The sequence below is a fragment of the Chionomys nivalis genome, chromosome 4, assembly GCF_950005125.1.
Source record: "Chionomys nivalis chromosome 4, mChiNiv1.1, whole genome shotgun sequence".
In the NCBI taxonomy this organism is placed as follows: domain Eukaryota; kingdom Metazoa; phylum Chordata; class Mammalia; order Rodentia; family Cricetidae; genus Chionomys; species Chionomys nivalis.
Window position 1 is genome coordinate 114,710,741 of NC_080089.1, and position 21,766 is coordinate 114,732,506.

The window sequence follows — 21,766 nt, forward strand, 5'->3', positions numbered from 1 at the left end:
AGGTGTTTTATCACAGCCACAGAAATACAGCCAGCAAAAACTCTTAGAGCAGTGTGCACCTATCATACAGTTAGATCTCAGTGTGCGTTAGCTCTGTCCTCTTAGATTCCAGGCAGACTGAGGATCTCGCTCTGAGGCAGTATGAATGCCTTAACTATCTATCAACCTGTGTGAGTGAAAGAGTCAAAAATGTTTGAGGACAGTTTTCTAGGTACTCCCTGGATCCTAATAGCCACAAGAAGAACCTTAAACCTTGAATCCAGGACTTTCCAGGTCCCTGCTCCCTCCCCGTGAGAAACTCTGTAAAGACAAAGGAGGCTTTAGCCTGTCCTTCAGAGCCCCAGCTCTCAGTCCATGCAGACTTCCATGGGAATACATCAGACATCTTCCCCCGAGCATACAAAGAAAACACTCAGAACCAATCACGGAATGAGTCTGTGTTTTAAGAGGCACTTAAGTGAATTAAAATCAATATGCAATCAAGTATGTCTTAGCTGGCATCCGGAATGTTCTACTGGTGTGGGAGATCCTTCTGTCTGTGTATTGCTTTTATGGGTTAATGAATAAAGGAACTGCCTTGGCCTGTTTATAGGGCAGAACTTAGGTAGGCGGGGAAAACTGGACTGAATGCTGGGAGAAGGAAGGCGAAGAGAGAGATGCCATGGGGCTATTGGAGATAGACATGCTGAAACTTTGCTGGTAGTCCACAACCTCGTGGTGATGTACAGATTAATAAATAGAAATGAGTTAAATTAAGATGTAAGAGTTAGCCAATAAGAAGCTAGAGCTAACGGGCCAAGCAGTGTTTTAATTAATAACTGTTTTTGTGTGGTTGTTTCGGGTCTAAGCTAGGCAGGCGGCTGGGAAGAACAAGCGGCCCTCCTCAAACATTCTACTGGTAGATTTCTCTGTTTTAGAAGATTCTGAGCTCACCAGGCATGGTGGTACACGCCTTTAATCCCAGCACTTGGGAGACAGAAGCAGGTGAATCTCTGTGAGTTCAAGGCAGCCTGGTTTAGAGTTGCAAGATACTCAAGGCTGCACAGAGAAACCCTGTCATGAAAAACCAAAGCAAAAAGAAAGAAAAAATAAGGAAAAGAGAAGAAGATACTGACTTGTGTAGGACGAGGCCTCAGGACCTGTCTCCACCCTGCAGTGTGTGCTAGGACATGAGGTTTATAAAGCCTGGGAGCCTGTTCCTTCAGAGTCCAATGTCAAGTAGCTGTCCCCATGGAGGAGGCACAGAGAAAGGGTAGAGGATAGGTGTTGGTGCGGTGATCTGTTCCTCACTATCTTTGTGATAAGTACCATAACCAAAGGCCACTTAGAGGAAGAAAGGGTCCATCTGGCTTATGGGTTGCAGACCCTCATGGAGGGCTGTCAGGACAGGAAGTCAAGCAGTAGCTCAAAGCAGAAACCATGGAGGATCACTGCTGGCTGGCTCCCTCCCAGGCTCTAACCTCTTTCTGCAGCCAAGAACCACCTGCCCAAAGAATAGTATTGCCTGCACCCCAGGGTGGGCTGTGTCTCTGCAGCATTAACAGGCAAGACGGTCGGTCTGTATACCCACAGGCTCATCGAATCTAGGCAACTCCTCAGTGTTTTAGACTCTCCTTTCGTGTGACTCCAGGTTGTGTCAAGTTGACAAATTTAGCTAGGACAGTTCTACACGATAAAAATCCTGGCCAAAATTACCATGTGATTAAGAGTACCTAATCGGTGCTCCTAGGAAAATGAGGAAGTAAGCCTGGGAAGGGACAGGCATGATATCAAATGGCAAACTGTGAGGGAAAAGGTGGCTTTGGTACAATCCAAGATGTGATTCACACCTGAGAACACAAGGGAACATGAGCAAGTGTTCTCTTGAAGGAATTCCCAAACACTTCTGTCTCCCTGTGTCCCCGGTCAAAGATGGTTCTAGAAATCCATGGTCATCATCAGACACTGGTGCTAGCATGTGATATTGTGCATTGAAGGAGACCTGTGAGGATACTGTCAGAGATGTGGCAGCCTGGACAGCATCCTTCCCACAGCCTGTTCTTAGGCAGCTGCTGTGTGGTCAGTCCAGCCACGGGAAGCAGGACCGAAAAACCAGCATTGAAGAAGCAAGACACAGGAAGACACTTGGAAAGGGGGAAAAACAGGAATGAGAAAAACTGTCCAGAGTGGGACAGACACATAGAAAAGGTCAGTCATTCCATTGCTACCACAGCATCAGAGCGGCCAGTGACACACAAGCCAGTCCATTCCCCTCGACCCCAACAGCGGAGGCAGCTCCTGCATGCTCGAGTCTATCATCTTACAAGCCATGCAAATATGCAGCACCTTAGACCATCTCATAACCATGGGGCTCGGCCTTTTCTTCCAAAGGACCAGGAGAAGTCATTAATGTTCTGCACAGGGCTCTAGCAAGATAGAACTCGAAACCTAGTCATTAAAACAGCCTAAAGTGACCCTTACTATTTGTATGGGCCAGTCAGTCCAAACAACTAGCTACTTAACCAAAAATGCTGAACTCAAATGCAGAAGAGCAAGCCATAAACCATGAAAGCAGAGCCTATCTCCCAAGGGATGCTAACCCCAGTCCAGAAGTTGACTATGTTTGTAGGGCTTTTAAAAGTATTTTTATGTGTAATAAATGTTTTGCCAACTTGTTTTTGTTTTTTATTTTTTTTTATTAAAAATTTCAGCCTCCTTCCATTTCCCCCCCCCTCCCCCACTCCCCTCCCCCTCCCTCTCCAGTCCAAAGAGCAGTCAGGGTTCCCTGCCCTGTGGGAAGTCCAAGGTCCTCCCCTCTCCATCTAGGTCTAGGAAGGTGAGCATCCAAACAGGCTAGGCTCCCACAAAGCCAGTTCATGAAGTAGGATCAAAACCCAGTGCCGTTATCCTTGGCTTCTCAGCAGCCCTCATTGTCCGCCATGTTCAGAGAGTCCTGTTTTATCCCATGCTTTTTAAGTCCCAGTCCAGCTGGTCTTGGTGAGCTCCCATTAGATTAGCCACACTGTCTCAGTGGGTGGGTGCACCCCTCGCGGTCCTGACTTCCTTGCTCATGTTCTCCCTCTTTCTGTTCCTCATGTACCACATGCATGTCTGGTACCCAAGGAGGCCAGAAAAGGACATCAGATCCCTAGGACCTTGTGAACCGCCATGTGAATGCTGGGAACCCAGGTCCTCTGCAAGAGCAGCCAGTGCTCTTAACCACTGAGCCATCTCCTCTGCCCTATTAGTTGGTATGTCTCAGCTCAGGGCTCCTATAGAAGTGTCTTTTGGTTGTTCTAATGATGTATCAATCACTGAAGTTCTTGCCCTCAGGCTTTTAGGCAGTGTGCCCATAATTGCACACCCTGGAATATGCCCTATGCTAGCTTCTCTGTCCTATGGGAGACTCTTAAAAAGCTTAAGCCTTGTCTGGTCTATGAGTCAGTGTTGCAACAGCTGCCAAGACAATAGCTCTGTGTCTATTACTTCAGGTTAGCTCAGGAAGTCCCCTCCTCCCTCCCCCGTGGTGCTGTTGGAAAGTGACAGAGACTTTAGGAGGAAGGCCTTAATTGTGAGCCTGCCCTTGAAGATGATGCTGGGACCTGGACACCTCCCTCTCTCCCATCACCTTGATACTGAGGTCATCACCCTTGCTCCATTCCACACTCCCACCAAGCCATGCCTCACCACAGGCCACCTGATCATGAGCTGGAGCCATGAGCCAAAATCATTTCTATTTTTACGTTGGGTTTCTTAGGTGTTTGTTACGGTGGCAAAGATGACTAGAACACAGGTTTAAATACCAAAGAGCTCACTAAGGAGAGGGCTACGTCTGTATACTTCCAATCTTGACACAAGAGATGGTTATGACAACATCTTGCAAATACACCCATGACAGAGTCCAAACCCTATGCTAGGCACAGTGCTCCGTGCACAGCCCTTGGGTCCGCCAAGGAAAGCTTTAAACGAGAGGTTTCTCAGTTACACCATGCAACTTAAAGGTGGTGATTCTGGTTATTGGCATTTGTGATGGCGTTGACCTTCACATTCCAATGGTTGGCTACTCTCCACCTTGACATATCTATAGAGTCTGGTAGACTAGCAGATCCAGTCTTAGATTCTGTAATTTAAAGGACTTATAGGTTTCATGGTTTACTACAAAGGAAGGTAAAATTGTAGTAGCGAGGCTGAACTGTAGTGTATGTTTATGGGGTGGAGTAAGGAGGCCTGGTGCTTTTCCTATAGGTATCCATTCCAGCTTCTTATACATAGATTCCCCCAACACTCAAGGAGAGTGTGCCACTCTTTATTCTTAGAACCAGCTGGCCTTCCTCCCTCTGTCAGGCTTGGCATCCTCCTTAGAGACACCAATGACTACATTACAAAAGCATATGGGCCAATAAAGAGCATTGTGGATATTTCATTGATATTTGTTATTAAACAAGAAATTGACAAGAACATTTAAGAATCAAAAACATGCCTGTTTCACACATGAGAGTTAGTTTATCAAAGCTGTTTCCTGTTGTAGACACAAGATGATGGATGGATGGATGGATGGATGGATGGATGGATGGATGGATGGATGGGTGGATGGGTGGATGGATGGATGGGTGGATTTTCTCTAGGACAAATATTCCTGGGATTAGAGCTCATCTCTCTGAATTGTCTACAGCAATATGTTCTGAATGCACCCAGTCTCATCTAACTCCCTACTGTTGAGGCATGGCGTACAAAAACCATGTCACCCAAGGCTTCCATATGAAGACTCACAGTCTGGGATGACCATCATTGCATGGGGGCTGAGTTATCACCATGGTTACAAGCCGGCAAAGGTGCTGATGTTTTCCTTATGTGGGGGAATTAGCTATAACCTCCAGGTTGATAGTGGCTGCATTAGTCTTGAGTGCAAGAGTTTCACAGATGACTGTTCGCTTCTCTTAGTTTACACTCAACTACTCAGGATTCTCCCTAAAATGCCTCATGCTGAGCTGGTGTGGTGGAACATGTCTGTAGTCTTGAGATTCAAGAGGCAGAGGCAAGAGGATTTAGAGTTAAGTCTAGCTTTGGCTATATAGTAAAACCCTATCTTGAGAAAAGTAAGGATCCCACACTGGAGAGGAAGGCCTGAAGTCAACTGGAGGACCTTAACACCATCCAGCTTCCAGCGAGCTTTTTATCAACACTTACCCAGGCTGCCCACTTTGGTTCAGTGTAGCCACGCAGATACCTCCATGTGGTCTTTTAAACAAAGCTTTCAATGGGCCACCATCACCATCTTTCCTGTAGCATCAGAGAGATTAAGGAGGTGCTGCTGTCTGGTGATGCAACTCTCCGCCAGGGCCTGGTGAGAGCAGCATGCGTGTGGTTTCTGCATTCCGTCCCCAGCCAGGTCTGGTGCACAGCTGGCCCTCCTGGAAGATCCTGCTCCTGATTAGGAATCAGTGGAAGTGTTCATTGTTTATTACTCCTGAACACTGCTAAGCAAGAGAGCAGTGCAAGGAAGCCCAGAGGCACAACACAGCACAGAGTAGGGGAGACAACAATAATTTCGGGGCATCCCTTCTAGAAGAACCCCGTAGCTTGTGCATGCCACCTCTCCCCTCCATCCCTTCCCGCACGAGGCAGTCACTAATGCACCCCCTCCCTTTATTCACCTATGCTGCACATCTCACTAAGTGGATAGAAATATTCCTGAACTGGACCCTGTGACTGGTTCCTTTCACTTAACATTTGGATTTCAAGAGACATTTGTGCTGTGATATGCACCAGCACTTTCTTGTTGTTGAAAATACCCCATCCCATGAATACTCCACATTTTGTCTACTTGTTGATCAGCTAGAGGCTAGATCATGTCCTTATGTACTAAAATGTGTTAACACTGTTCCCTTAAAAGCAGGTATCTGCCCTCAACTGTTAGTCATCAAACCCTCTGTTCTGAGCTGGAAGAGCAATGAGTGGATACGTGAATGGTTGATGAACAGATGCACCCGTGAGTGCAGAAACAGTATAAGACAGTGGCAGAGGACACGACATCCTATGCAATCACATGTGACATATGACAGAGTTTATGTCGGAACCTAAGTCTCATTTACAAGATGTCCAAATGAGAAGTCTTTCTTCCCTCATGTTGTGTTCTGTACTAATTTATGGAGCTGGGAACTAGACCAGGAGACAGGAATTTACATGTAAAGACAGTGTGCAGAGAGACAGGGCTGGGCATGGACTTTGAGCATCCATATGCCTGTCTTTTGCCCACTAGGACCCTTCAGCAAGTGACAGAATGCCTCTGCACTCCAGTTTCTGCCTCATAAAGAGACGATTAAGAGGGGATCAAAGTCCTTAGACAATGGGTTTAACGCAGTGCCTGGCATGTTGGCGAGGCACTATTGAGCAGAGGCCATCTAGGAAAACAACCCCACATCCCTCAGCCTGGTGGGGCATTGGGGGTCGTCTCGGGCAGGTGTCATGACTTCATCTGGCAGGTGATAAAATGCAGGTGCGTAGAAAGCGTGGTTTATTTGCATGATGACAGGCATAGCTGTTGCATATCTGAGTCAACAGTCGAAGCCTAGACATGAAAGGCAAAGCACACTCCCTTTCTAAGCTGCAGGCCATGTGTGTTTCACCACTGGGAATTTCATGAGCCCTATCTAGGAGAATGGCCCTCTGGAGCAGGACCATTCTGTGATGAGACCGACTGACTCGTTGTTGAAGGGAACCAATGAAGTCTTCTTCAGGAGTAATCCCTCTTTCTATCAAACCAAGTCGTTGGGAGCTTTGTTCTCCTCTGGTTCCTCTAACTAGGGAGTTTCCGCTAAACACTTCCAAACAGAGCCCCTAATCAAAGGACCCTAAAGAAAGGGTCTTGGAGGAACATCAAATTGATAGCCAGACATGGAGACCCAAGGGCCCTCTTCAGTTTGGCAAACTTACAGGTAGGAAAGTCAAAACTCCAAGTTCACCCTGACTCTGAGAACAAGCTCACCATGGAACTCACAGACGTTCTGTTCCCCAAAGTTGCTATGTTGGTGGCCAAGTAAGTCCCTTCACTGAGCCTGAAATCAAACCCTCCTGCAAATGAGAGGAAAGAGGCCAAAAGGCCAGACAGGCTCACTGGCTGCATTGTCTGATCCTCCAAACACCCCCACGTTGTTAGAGTCTGGAACCTGACGCTGCTGGCCCCGTGCCCAGAAGTTGGGCAGCCAAGATATCCCTGGAAAAGACGGCTTCTTCGAGGCCAGCATCCTTCCTGCCAGCCAGGCGAGCGAATGAGTTGCTGTTTGCAGACCCCTCACTTGAGGCTTCCACGAGTCAAGCCCACTCACTCAATAACTGCAAAGTCAAGAGTATTCAGTGCCAGGCACCAAGAAGCATGTGTGTACAGACCAAGGACGCTTTCCGTTACTGCGGTTAAAAAAATAATAATAATCGATGATTTCCTATCTTGAGCATAATGTGTGTTGCTATGAAATTTCAATTGGATTACCTGTGATTGTTAGAGAGGAACCCTGTCAGCTGCCCTTGCTAGCCAGGGGGAAAAATGGGACTGGGAAAAGGGCCAGTTAGTGAATTGGCCTTAAAGTCCAGTCCAAGATTTCATAGTCAAAATGTTTTCAAAATATTTTGTTAGGACCTTGCTTGCAAAATAAATAGAAACTTGTGAAAACAGGTTGGCTTTATGCTACGTTTAAAGTCACTTGGTACTTTGTAATTATGACTCTCAAAGATGTCGTAGACACAAGGTAAAAGCTCGTTGGTGCTTATTAGCCTCTTTAAAACACACTGCCAGGCCTGGAAAGATGGCTCAGTGGTTATGAGTGCTTGTTGCTCTTGCAGAGGACCTGAGTTCGATTCCCAGCATCCACACAATGGTGCCTTAAGACTGCCTGTAATTGTAGCTACAAGGGATCTGCTGCCCTTCTCTTGCCTCCATGGGAACTGTACACATGTAGTGCAAACATAGACACATAAACAAATTTTAAAAAATGTTAAGAGCATCCTTGGCATCCCATAAGCCTCCTGTGCCACTTCTTGACTTCTGAGCCCATCATTTGTCATTTCTGTACCTGTATATTTAAGTTCATAAAGTACTTTAATGGCAGGATGATCTACAAATTGATGTACTGTGGCAAATGCTTATATTTTAAATATTTATTTTATATTAGTGTGAGTGTGCCTGAATGTAGGTATGTGCACTACATTCATGCAGGAACCCAAGAAGTCAGACAATGTGTCAGATCTGGAGTTACACAGTTGGTCGTGAACTGCCATGGGGATGCTGGGAATCAAACCCAGTTCTCCACTAGAGGAGTCAGAGCTCCTCACCTGCATCTCCTGCCCAGATCTTCTTTGTTGTTGTTGTTGTTTTTCAAGACAGGGTTTCCCTATGTAACAGCCTTGGCTGTCCTGTAACGCTCTTTGTAGACCAGGCTAGCTTCAAACTCAGAGATCCACCCACCTCTGCCTCCCAAGTGCTGGGATTAAAGGCACGTGCCACCACTGCCCAATGCAAATGTTCATATTTTTACTAGAAAAATGTATAGAAGTTGTTGTCTTAGTTAGGGTTTCTATTGCTGGGGAGAGACACTGTGACCACAACTCTTATAAAGGGAAACATTTACTAGGGCTGTCTTGCAGTTTCAGAGGCTTAGTCCATTACCATCAGGAGACATGGTAGCACGGAGGCAGGGATGGTGCTGGAGAAGGAACAAGAGTCTACATTTTGATCCGTGGGCAAGAGGAAGTGAACTGTCTACCACACTGAGTGTAGCTTGAGAAAGGACCACCACAAAGCCCACCCACACAGGGACACACTTCCTCCAACAAGGCTACAACTACTCCAACGAAGCCATCACTCCTAATAGTGCTTCTCCCTTTGGGAGCCATTTTCTTTCAAATCACTGTGGAAAAAAAAAAAAAAACAGACCCTAAAAATTGGGTGGAAGAGCTGGGTGTAGTGGCACATGCTGATAATCTCAGGAGGTGGAGACAAAGAGATCCGGATTAGGAACATGAGCCCAACTACATAGTGAGTGCAAAGCCAGCTGGGCTGTATGAGACCCTGTAGGGACATAGCCCCACCCATTGGGGGCGTGTTCGCCTCGGGCTAATGTTTAGGGATAAATCTGCGGGGCGTGAGCCCAGCAGCCCTTTTCTTTTGCTCAACTTTTCCAGTACTCCGCGGGAACCTGTGGTCCTATAAGTCTATTTCCTTATTAAAGCTGTATATATCTATATAATCTGTCTACATTCATTTGCGCTGCCACAAGACCCTGACTCAATAAAAAAGGAAAGGAATTTGACTGAAAGGAGCCTGGTGGTATCACACTGCCCAAGTCTGCGGCTGGTTCCTAGCCACTCTCTTCAGCCATGCTCATTCTCTGGATGGTAGAGGCCATGAAAGGAGTGAGGAGATTGCTTCCAGAGTTGCCAAGTCTTATCCAAAGTCTTTCTGGCTTTGGCCCTATCTTCTGAATGACCTTGGGAATGTCCCACAATGTCACTGAATGTCAGTCTCCAGACCTGAGATACCAGGTTGGCGCTCAACAAGTGTTGGCTCTCTACTACTTCTGTCTCCAGTGCCATGGATGCCCTAATTTGGTGTCAGGAGCACAGAGAAGCCTGTGGGTCATGAGAGCCTCCAGGATTTCCTCTGACCTCGGTAAATAACCTAGTGTTGAAGTGAGGCAAGAGCGGCTCCCTGTAGCTTCTGTCTGCGTTCTCTCAAGCCAGTGTTTGCAGAGTGCAGCCAAAGCTGGGAACATGGTAAACACCACCCACCCTGGCATCTACTCTCCATCCTGGGAAAGCTTGTGCCTTGAATGATGGAAAGAAATCATAGTTTCCTTGGTGTGTTTTGTTTGTTTGTTTTGCTGCTGTTTTTCCAAGGTATGGTTATTTGTAATCCTTAAATACTTCTTTTTGACTGGACTGACTTGGAAGTAGAAGCCCTGAGCAAGGACAGCCTACATCTCTTGGCAGTCCATTCTTGGCACTTTTCTTTGGCTTCCTGCACTGTCTTGGCCAATAGTTTAGTGTATTCTGCAGCCTCCTCCTTGTTTTTCTTAGTGTGTTGTTTCTTCAGAGCGATACATCAGCATTTGTGTCGCAGAACATATGAAGTAACAAGACACTGAATCTTGGGCGCTTTCGTCCTGGGCTCCTTTTCTTCTTTGTTAAGGGTTCTTTAATAACATTTTGACAGACATCATCTTTAGAGAGATTAAAAAGCTTTCTGACAGCTCTTTTAGGTCCTAACTGATGAGGCACAGTAGTATCTGTCAGTCCAGGAATATCCTTCTCTCCTTGTACAATAACCAAGTTGAGAGCACTCAGACTGGCATCCACAATCTGTCCATGAACAGACCTGCTCTTCCTCTCTCCGGTTCTCCTTGCTCTGTAACAAGAATGCCCCGTACTCAACAGCAGGCACACTCTGCTGTGGGTCAAAATGCCTTGCTTCCTGGGAGAACCTTATCTGTCATTCCCACCACTGATTTGGACCATGTGACCCTTCTGCTCTTCACTGAGAGCATCAGCCATGCGGTTTCTCACAGAACATACAAAGCTTTCATTCGGCATCCACTTCAATGAGTTTCTGACAGCCAGTGGCAGGAAAGGAGGTAGCCAGCTCCATCCTGACACAGATGATGGCCTAGGAGGTGCCAATAAAAAGAAGGTGTTGTTGTTTTTTGGTACAAACCTTAGGAAGCTTTCAGCCCACCTGTGGTCCAGTCCAGCTTACCGAGGAAACCTCGACTCTTTTTTCTCCCGTTGATAACAAAACACCTGGCAAAAGCAGCTTAAGAAAGGGGGGTTTATTCTGGCTCACAGTTTGAGGGTACACAGTCCATCATGGCAGCAGGAGCATAAGAAATCTAGTCATGCTACATCTGCAGTCAGGAAGCAGAGAGAGATAGACGCTGGTGCTCAACTCACTTTTTTCTTTAAAAAAAAATCTCACTGTAGTTATTTATTGTGTGTATATTTGTATGTGTGTAAATTTATATAAACAACAGATATATCTGGGGAGAGCAGAGCACAGTCTGGAAGAATTGGTTCTTTCCTTCTACCATGTGGGCCCCAGGGATTAAACTCAGGTCATCTGGCTTAGCAGCAAACACCTTTTCCCACTGAGGAATCTTACTGGCCCTTCTTCATTCAGTCTATATCCCAACCCATGGGATGGTGCTGGCCATAGTCAGGGTTCATCTTCCCTTCTTAGTTAAATCTTTCTTGAAACATCCTCACAGTCATGCTGAGAGGGGTCTCCTGTGTGATTCCAAATCTGGTGGACATTAGCCTAAATTTCTCTGTAGTTCTGCCCTCTGAGGGGATGCTAGGGAAGTGGGCAGACATCCAGAGATGAATGGAAGGCTTGGTCTGGGCTCAGAGCTCCCGAGTGCACCACAGCCAGGGGACAGCAAAATGGCTCTCAAGGACCTGATGGCCTCACTGGGACCCTCCTATGCCTCTGTCTTCCATGTAGTCTTGTCATCTGCTGCCATTTTTCTGTTTCAGGAGGAGATGGGCATTTCCTGTGAGCTGCTGGAATCGAACTTCCTCAAGTGCAGTGTGGGATTTCCTTTCATGAGGTCAAAGTCAAAGGTGAGGCCCTGCAGAGATGGGTGCTTCCTAGACCACTGTCCCCCAGCTTTTCCCATCAGTCCCTTGTTGCTATGCATGCACGCACACATGCACGCACACATGCACACACACCCTGCCTCCCATGGTGGCTGGGTGACTACGAGAGCCCTGGCGTGTGTCTGTCACTGGTGCTCTGTTCCAAAGGATCTATGGTTACATCTCCCGTCTCTTTGAGCCTCATCATCTCTAATCAGGGACGACACTACAGACTCCTTTGTGCTTTGTTAATGGTTAATGTTTTTTGTATTTTTTTTCTTTTCTGGGACATTCTGTACTATTCTGAGTCTACAACAGGACACAGGAGAATATGTGGCATGAACTAGTGACCCACAGTCCTGGCTCTGTCATTCCCTTGGATCTCAAGATTTTCTGGAGATCCCCCAAATTTTCCCAACAGAAAAACCTGTATTCTGGTTCATATTTTGAAAAGTTATAGGCATTGCGGCCAAGTTGGTATTTAGAAGGAGACGGGTTTCTTAAGCTCATAGCATACTATGCTACTACATAGCATAGTAGATATTTATGGAACATTCTAGTGTGTGCCATGGTTAGGAAAAATGACCGGACTGGTTTATGGAAACAAAACTAGAATCTAAAGAGGCCAGATCAGAAATGTTTCCTCTGTTAGGATCTTAAAGAAAACTCTCCGGTTTAACTTTTCTCCCATGAAGAAGTAGAAGCTCCATTCCATCCCCCACCTAGTCATAGAACCAGACCATTGTCTCCTGGGTACCTGGTCATTGTTTTAGAATGAAATAAGGTTGACTCATGACTTGGCAAACTGCCCAAACACATCAACTGCATTTGATGTGCCATGTCCCATAGTCTATGAGCCCAGATGGGGCATACAGAGGAAGACCAGGCATGGTAGGTAGCTCTGTCCATGGTAAAGGATGTAGTTTGAATGCATACATGTGCACGTACGCGCACACACACACACACACCACTTCATTTAATTTTTTTGAGTAACAGAAAATAGACTTCATTAAAAAAAACCACACTTTTTCTTAAACATGCTACTCTGCTATAAAAATCCAACTAATATCATAAATCAAACCTGAAATTATCTGGTTATCTCTCCTAGTGGAATTGAATTTCATCAACATGTATTAACTCTGGAAATGTCATAAAGTCAATAGAGATAAAGACTATCGGAACAGTGATCTCCTATTTCTGCTGCAGAGGTCATATAAACTAATAACCATATTCTGCTTCATTTTTTTGCAAATCCCACATACAGATGTTAAGACCCTTAGCAAGATAATCCCAAGGGTGATGGGTGGAGAGGAGGGTTAGAAACCCAGCAAGTTACACAAGGACTGAGCCTCCCCTGCCTGTGGCCCCCTCACGCTCACCTGTTCTCAAATCCTGGGGTCATCAGGGGCCAGGACACCTGCTCAAGTCTCATGACTACTCTTCGGGCTCACTGTGATTGGCCGTGTGTCTGTGTCACTCACTTCCAGCCTGACCAGTTTCGTGCCTTCATCTCTGACCGTGTGTCCTTCCCTCATTTCAGTATTTAATATGGCTGACTTAACTCAGATGTCCTGCCAGTTCTAACTCTACGGGGACAAGGCCCTTAACTGCCCCCTCTTTTGTCTCCACCTCCGCTGTCTTCATACCTCATCCTCCTCAGAAACCGAGACCCACTGCCACAGAGATTTCTGTCTAGAAAGGAGATGGTTGTGTCCATTGTAGATAACAGTCCAATTTAATGGTTCATTCCCATGGCTCTCAAGTAGCATTCAGTTGAACAGAATTCAATATCTCAAAAAGCATGCAATTGCCTAGAACTTACTTTAATGGAACCCGAACAATTGAGATATGTTAAACAATTCACAATCTGTCAGCCTTGGCTGGAATTAAAGACTATCTTAGAAACGTCACAGCTGACGAGATATGCAAACTTGGCAAAGCCTGGGAAGGCGATACAAGTGAAATCAGAAACTCCTGGTCTTGCAGTTCCAGGGTGCCACGTCCTCTAGGACTTCTTGTGGCTGGAAGAATGACATGCCTCTCACTAGAGTGGGGGAAAGGGCATGGTTCTGCTGTGGGAGCCTCCTTGGGCCTGAAAACTCAGATACACATTAAAAATAACATTTGCTATGTAGACGAGCTTCCAGAGGACATAAACTACAGACTGTTCTAGAAAACATCGTTCAAAATGTGGATAGCTCGTGGTCGCCAAAAGTGATTTCTTTCTTTTCTTCTAGTATGAGTTCAGCGTCATCTTTGATACAAGCCACCTGTCTGGGGAAGAGGCCGTTCTCAGCTTCATCGTGACTGCTCAGAGGTAAAAAGGACTTAAACAGACTTTTTTCAAAGATAAAAACATTATGGGATTGGGAAGGGACCTGCCTTGGGCATCCCTAGGATGCAGAGGATGTGAAAATGGTTACTTGGTGATAAATCCCCCTTATCCCTGGGTGGAATCTGACATCTGCAGGGCAGTCATCAGGTCCTGCTTGCTGAGTGAACTTGTCTCTTCTCTCACTGCTGTGACCAAATGCCTGAGGAGAGGAAGCCCAAGGGAGGCAAGGCTTGTGGTGGCTCACAAATAAAGGGATACAGTTCGTCTGACTGGGAACTCATGGAAGGGGTTGCCCTGAGAGACGGTTTGCTCACCTCCCAGTGAGCCAGTGATGACAGAGCTGGGATGGAAGGCAGGTGTCTGCACGCTGCTTTTTCCTTGCAACTTCTTGTATCTGAGCTTCTGGAGCAAGACCTAAGTTCCACTGAGTGCAGGTTAATCCTCCCTCTGTTAGTCTTCCCTGAGAGTGCTCTCACAGACTTGCCCAGAGGTGTTTCTGCTGGGTGATTGCCAATCTACTTAAGCCTAGGTCAAATCCAGTTAGGACTAACGTCACCCCTACTCACCACATCTGGCCGAGCCTGGGAGGCCCAAGGATCGGCTAGTCATGGGGAAGTCTGCAACTGAGGAGAGACAGGCTGCTGAGGTGACCTTCTAGTTCAAGATCATATAACTAATGTGGCCAGTTCCTGCTTGGCCATGTTTTCCATATTGGACAGATGTTCTCTGTGGATTGTCAGGTCAAACCCTCTGTATCTCAAGGATGCACACTGAATCGTTTGACAAAGTAGGGAAAGCCACCTGCAGCCTGAGAGCCTGGTGAAGCCAGCTGGCAGAGGCCCCCAAGTAGTGTACCTAGAAAACAAGACTGTCTTCAGCAGCCAGGTAGACAGGCAGAGAGGCCTGTAGGGAATGGTGACATCTCCCCCTAGGAATGTGTATATCTGTGAGTGCCTGAGCGAGCATTCTGGGTTTATGAGCCGCCTCTTTGAGCCACAGCCTATGCATACCTTGAAGCAACATCTCAGTATCAAATGGCTAGCAGATTCAATGAAGGAAACACCATTGGGTCAGTAAGCAGGAACAGACCAACTCTGATGCAGGTGTGGCTGCACACCCAAAACAGCGTGTTCATTTACAGTTCTAGTTATTTGGCTAGAGAAATGGCTCAGAAGTCAAAGGGTATGCTACTCTTGCTGAGGACCTGAGTTCAGTTCCCAGCACCCAGCCTAGTCAGCTACAGCTGTCTGTAGCTCAGGCTCCAGTGGACCTGACATCCTCTTCTGGCTTCCCCAGACATTGCCCTTATTCATATTGCTGGATGCACACATGTATGTGCACATGCACATGCATGCACACACACACTTCAAAATAATTTTAAAACTCTAAGTTTCTAGTTGAAAATATACAAGAATCCTCAGTGTACCTTTTACCCAGATTTACTGAATGTTGACATTCTTTTTCATGGATTTAGCCTTTCTTTCTATGTAGATTGTTTTTCTTAACCATCTAAAAACCAGTTATAGAAACCATGCCCCTTGACCCATAATTCCCCAAGAACAAACTCAGGAGCTTCAACATTGGTACATCTAACCCACAGCCCATGGTCCAGTTATACCAATTGTCTCAGAGCTGTCTTTCCAGCTATTTCCCACTGATTTTCAAGACTTTGTTATTTTCTGTTTGCTTTATTTTCAAATTCACTTGAAACATCATTGTGATCTAGTAAGAATACATGCAGACAGGGCAGATTGCATTTCTGCAGCTAGAACTCAAGAGAGATCCTAAGGTGATGGTAGCGGGGGCACTTCCTTCCTGAAACACAAAGTATATCAGTGAAAGTCCACAGTGCACCCTGCTGTCCTGTGCCCCTGTGAACCACAGACATGGGAGTGAACGGTATTCATGGGTGTCCCTGAAAGGGTGTGGGGAACACTCATGGCAATGAGAGATGGAGCTGAAAGAGAGAGGGTTTGAGTGACTGAGGGCAGGAACAGGCTCAGAAAATCTGAACTACATTCTGACAACAGTGAGGGGTCGCCTCAAGCTTTTGGAGAGATTAGTAGTCTCTAGTTTGATTTCTGTTGCCGTGATAAAGTACCCAAACAGAAAGCAACTTATGAGAGAAAAGAACATATTGCGTGACAATTCCAGGCTACAGTTCATCGCAGCAGGGACGTCACTTAGCAGGAGCTGTCAGCAGTGTGTCGCATCCGTCCGTAGTCAACAACAGAGAGGAACTGAATGCAGACATATTCACTCCCTGGCTTGTCCTCAGCGGGATTTCTCCACTCGTATACAGTTCAAAACCTCCTGCCTAAGGAATGTTGACGCCCACAGTAGACTGAGTCTTTAAGTCTACACTAATTTAAGGCAACTCTTCATAGACACATCCACAAGCCAACACAACATAGATGATCCCTTGTTAGAGGGAGGAAGTGTCGCTTCTTCATCCTGGCCACCCAGCCACAAAATAATCACACAGAAACCATATTATTTAAATCACTGCTTGGCCCATTAGCTCTAGCTTCTTATTGGCTAACTCTTACATCTTAATTTAACCCATTTCTATTCATCTGAGGTCATGGCCTACCAGCAAAGTTTCAGCACGTTTATCTCAGGAAGTGGCTCCATTGAATGCCTCTGACTCCGCCCTTCCTCCCAGCAGTCAGCCTAGCTTTCCCTGCCTACCTAAGTTCTGCCTTGCTATAGGTCCAAAGCAGTTTCTTTATTCATTAGTGGTAATCACAGCACAAAGAAGGGACTCCTACATCAATCCCTTACTGAGACTCTTTCTAAACTGCCTCATGTCTAAAATTAAAGCTAACAGTCATGCTGACACAATGTAACAGCTCTACACATCCCATGGAATTGCTGCCCTGAATACAAGGAGGAAACCTGAAACCTGCTGCTGTTTCTTAGATCCACAGAAAATGCACTGTTAGGCAGTCCCACCATTGTGCTCTGTCGTCCTTCAACACCTAGCACAGCCAGTGGTCATGAAAAGGAACAGGACACGGAAAGGATTTCCTTGTCAAAAAGAAAACGATTCAACCTGCCTCTAGCCTCACTCCCCTCTGGGAGGCCTGAGAGGGCAGGGGTCAGAAGCACAATGGGGAAAGCTTCCCTTCCTCTCTTAGAATGACATGTCCATTAGCAAGTGGTGTGGCTGGCACAGTGGAAACACCTGGGGAGCTCCGAAATCTGCTGATGCCTGATGCAACCCCACCCACGCCTGGGATTCGGATCTAATTAGTCTGGGGTAAAAACTGGGCATCGGAGTTTGGAGAAAAACTTGATTCTAATTAATGTTAAAGGTCCAGAGCCACTTCCTTGTATAGTCCTGAACCCTGCTGAGCATGTCTCTGCTCTGTAGACACCTGTTAGGTGCCTGCCACTTACCAGTTACAGGGATAAATGTAAGGTACATTTTTAAATGCCCGCTACCTACTAAAGTTTTTTTTAAAAAAAAAAAAAAAAAAAAAAAACCTCATATACATTAGTGCTCCTTGGGTCATAAATGTTAAAGAGATCACAAAGCCATTTAAACATACTGGACTGGTCCACATATTGTTACTCTTGGAGATTTTGTAGAAATCTGGTCTACCCACCTCCAAAGAGTTCTCCTAACAAATACTTGGCTCCCTGCTACGACAGACAGATGCCTAAAGCCCCTTATCTCAGATGAGACAGTTAAAATATCTGTCATTTCTCTCATCTGTCACCACCCTTTGAAGGTCTCTTGCCTACTTAAAGCTTTCAGAGGGCATCAAACTGAGTCTAAACAGTGTCTTGTGACCCTGCATCTCCCCCATCAGCAGCCTGGCCTGGCAGCCCACTTGGAAAAATCCCAGCACATGGAGATTGAGGAATGGCAAAAGTTGTTTGATGTTTGGCCCCTTTATCTCAGCTTTTCAACTTGGCTCATTCTGGAGCCGTTACTTGATGACAGATCAAACCATTATTGGGTGCGAGCTGCCAGCAGCGCCAGGTGGCTGGGCAGATGACAGGGGAAGGGATGACTCTTCCATCAGGAGCCAATTCCTCAGGCCTGCAAGGACGCTGGGAGTAGGGAGGGTCTGGGCTTAGCAGTGTACCAACCGCATTGACTAGGACATCACTCTGGACTGGCCCCGGCAGTGATTCCAATGCTTAGATTACTCCCTGGAAAAGGCAAGGAATCTAGGGAACCTGCTCTTGTTGTCACGTGCTGTGGACACCCTGTGAGGGACTGCGGTCATCCCATGTTCGGAAGGCAGGTGGATCCTGGGGAGTGGCCCTGTGTGGTCAGAGTCAAGGAGCACCATTGTCTTAGAACAATGGGAGAGAAGAGAAGGGATTGGGGAGCTATTTTAGTGCTGTTGCCATTCAACACCTGCTGGTTGGAAGAGGAAGGTAGGGTGGGGGCCGATGGGAAGGGCAGCGGAGCAGGTGAGGTGAGCAGATGTTTGGGAGGTAGGTCTAGGGGAGTGGGTGAGATAAGCCCTGCCCAAACCTTACAGGGTCTGGGGCTCCCACTTTCGCTTCACTTTCGCTTGGGAACCTTTGTCCCTTCCATGTGACAGAACCAATCTTAAGTGTCCCATTGGTTCAGTGATTATACCCAAGAGCATGTGTCTTCCCAAGGCAGCTGCTCACCATGGCATTCACGTCCCAATCCTGACTGAGTTAGCGAATTGAAGTGATTGGAGCCCTGGCTTGGAGTTCCATTGAGCTGGCTAGAAGCTCAGTGCCCTCTGGCTCTTGGCGGCAGGGCTGTAAGATATCTGAGCTTCTCCTGTCAATCCAGAGTGGTGGTCCCTCTGCCCCCGGGTTCATGGTTGAGATGTTCACAAACCTCCTTCCTGGCAACCATGTCCTAACTTTGATGGCCACAGTTTATGCTGGTTAGTGCGGCCAACTCGCCACCATCACTGGGTAAGGAGTCTCAGTTGAGGGATTTTCTTGGTTGGATTAGCCTATGGACACATCTTTGATTTTTGATTGATGTGGGAAAATCTAGGCCATTGTGAGCACACCATTCCCTGGGACAGCGTCCTGAACTGTGAAGGATGGGCAAAAACTATGTGGTAACATGCAGATAACATGAGTGTGTTCATCTCTCTGCTATGTTTTTAAGTTCCTACCTTGATTTCCCTCTCCCAAAAGTGTGCCACAGAAAGATTCTTTCCTCTGCTATCCAAGCTGCTTTTATTTGGGGTGTTTTTATCCCAGCAGCAGGAATGTAACTAGAGCACTGTTTATGAAGCAAACTTTTTTTTTTTTTTTTTTTTTTTTTTTTTGGTTTTTCGAGACAGGGTTTCTCTGTAGCTTTGGTGCCCGTCCTGGAACTAGCTCTTGTAGACCAGGCTGGCCTCGAACTCACAGAGATCCGCCTGCCTCTGCCTCCCGAGTGCTGGGATTAAAGGCGTGCGCCACCACCGCCTGGCATGAAGCAAACATTTTAGGAGGTGCCACACGACAGAGGCTCCACTGTAGATCCTTACAGCGCACTCACGAGGACGAGTTAAACCTTGGCTTCTGCTGCCCTGCTGGGGATTTCTTCTGTGGGAGTCTGCTCACCTGTGTGACAGAGAATTTGTGTCCTCTCTCTGTACCACCATAGTCGTCCTAGGGGTCTCTGTGCCCTCCGTTGCGGCATCCCAGATACATGTTCTGTCCTGCTTCCCAAAGTCTCCCCAGCGAGCCTGAGTCCCATCTGCCTCCAGCATACAGTTCCTGGGTAGCAAGCCTCCAGTTGCTTCTTCTCTTTCCTGGTCTCTTTCTCAGTTATCTATGGGTGCTTCCTGGGGGGTCACCTCCCATATATACTACTTGCCCCACACCTTTGTATGCACCGCTGTACAGTGGTTCTCTACCACAAACAGAATGGGTTGGAGAAGGTGAGTCTAAAGAATGTAAGGGTTGATGTGCAGCAGGGGCAGACAAGCCAACTGCACTGACCGCTGTCCCTTCGTCCTTCTCTTCCCACACAGTGGGAACATGGAGCGCTCTGAAGCCCTGCATGACAACACGCTCACACTGGCAGTTCCTCTGGTGCACGAAGTAGACACGTCCATCACTGGGTAAGTATCAGAGCACTGGGTGCCCTGCAACGGAAGGTAATCTGCTCCCAGTATGCATGTGTCATAGCCAAGAGCAAAGGGCCCTGCCACCTCCCTGCCTGCCAGCCTTGAAAATCAGGAAGAAAATTTACCTGCCCATCTGCGTTTTATTTGGTCAGTCCCAGATACCCAGACACATAGCTGATAACACAGGAAGCAAGATGAGGAGTTTAGACCCCACAATTAATTCCTTTAAACATTCTGTGTTATTATATACACCCATTCTTAGCACCCATACCTGACACACACAGTCGCTCCAGAATGCTATATAGTGGCAGGCACTGTGGTTATGGGATTAAAGTGTCGACCTAAAGCTGCAAGGCCAGAGGCTGCAGCCAGGTCTTCCTCAAACCCTAGTCACAGGAAGGCAGCCCTTCTGATCAGCTCTGTGGTCGGTTCCGGCTTCTCGTATTTCTGTTACTGCCTTGACCACAGTGGGAAACAGCTCTGCCTCATGTCTGTGATGGTCAGGAATGGACAGGGAGCGATCACAACAGCAATACCAACCCGACCAGGTGAAGTCCGCAGTCAGTCAGGGCCGTGGTTTTGTTGGAAAGCAGGGCTTGTTGGCTGTGGTCTGCGGTGACGCAAAGTGACCTGGGTCTGCTTTCAGCCAGAGCTCAAGCTTAGAAAAATGAGAATTCGGTTCCTGTCTCAGGCAAACAGATTACATACTTCTCTGATAGCAGAGGGCAGGGGTGGGGAGGGCCACACAATCAGTTTAGATCAAAGGGGAACTCAAGGAATCCTTAACCCAAATGCAGGCTCAACTTTCTCAAAGTTCAGGAGCTTACGTTTTTGTTTTCAGTGCTCCTGGCTCTAAGCCTTGGCCCAGAAGGGAGGGGCCGCCCCTGCAGTGGGAGGAGCCGCCTCTGTAGTGGGCGGGACCGTCCCTGGAGTGGGCTGGGCCATCCCTGGGGTGGGCGGGGCCGGGGTGGGCGGGGCCGTCCCTGCAGTATCTGGACTCTGCCGGGAGCCAGCAGAGTGAGGAGTCCCACAGTTCATGGCGTGGTTCTTAAACATGAAGCTCTGGTGAAGTGTATTTGTAAAACGGCGTACGCTGCCTGTGTTCACAGCTCTGTTTTTAACCATGGGGTTTATTTGTCTAGCCTGTCTAAAAGATAGTACAAAATGCCCAGAACCAGGCCTTGTTCTTGAGGATGAAGTAAAAACACCTCCCCCACACATTCCATCAAGGCCTTAGGAGACCCGGCTGCGAGGTATTAACAGTCCCCTCATGAAACCATCAGTTAAACAGAGGAGTCAGCTCTGGTCTCTCCAGGGATGGGAAGTGGAGTGAGTTTAAATGAAGCAGCTCTTGCCGTTTGGCAGGGGGGTTGGAACTCACAGCGTCACCAACATAAAGCATTTCCGATGAGAAGAGACGGTGGCTGTCCTCTTGGACTCTGTCCCTTAAGGTCTCACACTGTTGTATTGAGAGCCTTTGAACACCTGGAATCCACTGTAAGGGGCATCTGTCTGATCTCTGTTGAGTGTGACTGCCAGGTTTATTCACCTGGGCAATGTGAAAAGTAATGTCACCAAGTGAAGTCACCTCTTAGAAGACCATGATCTAAAACTGTATGAGATCATGCCACCAGTGAATGGAAATACCTATTTCATTTTGATGTTTTAGTCCATTTATTATTTGTGTGTGTGTGTGTGTGTGTGCAGGCACATGTGAGCACACACAGGATCCATGGTAGTTGTGGAAATCAGAGGAGCT

The 21,766-nt window shown here is 47.1% G+C and overlaps 1 protein-coding gene and 1 pseudogene across 1 annotated transcript in view; one reads left to right on the forward strand and one right to left on the reverse strand.

Annotated features, from left to right (window-relative positions):
• Window positions 1–21,766, forward strand: part of Itga9 (integrin subunit alpha 9) — a 306,519-nt gene that overhangs the window by 224,968 nt on the left and 59,785 nt on the right. The window contains exons 19-21 of the mRNA XM_057767071.1: window positions 11,500–11,586; window positions 13,839–13,918; window positions 19,912–20,001. Of these exons, the coding sequence (XP_057623054.1) occupies window positions 11,500–11,586; window positions 13,839–13,918; window positions 19,912–20,001 (257 nt within the window). The remainder of the gene's footprint in view (window positions 1–11,499; window positions 11,587–13,838; window positions 13,919–19,911; window positions 20,002–21,766) is intronic.
• LOC130872621 (40S ribosomal protein S6-like) lies at window positions 9,887–10,615 on the reverse strand (annotated as a pseudogene).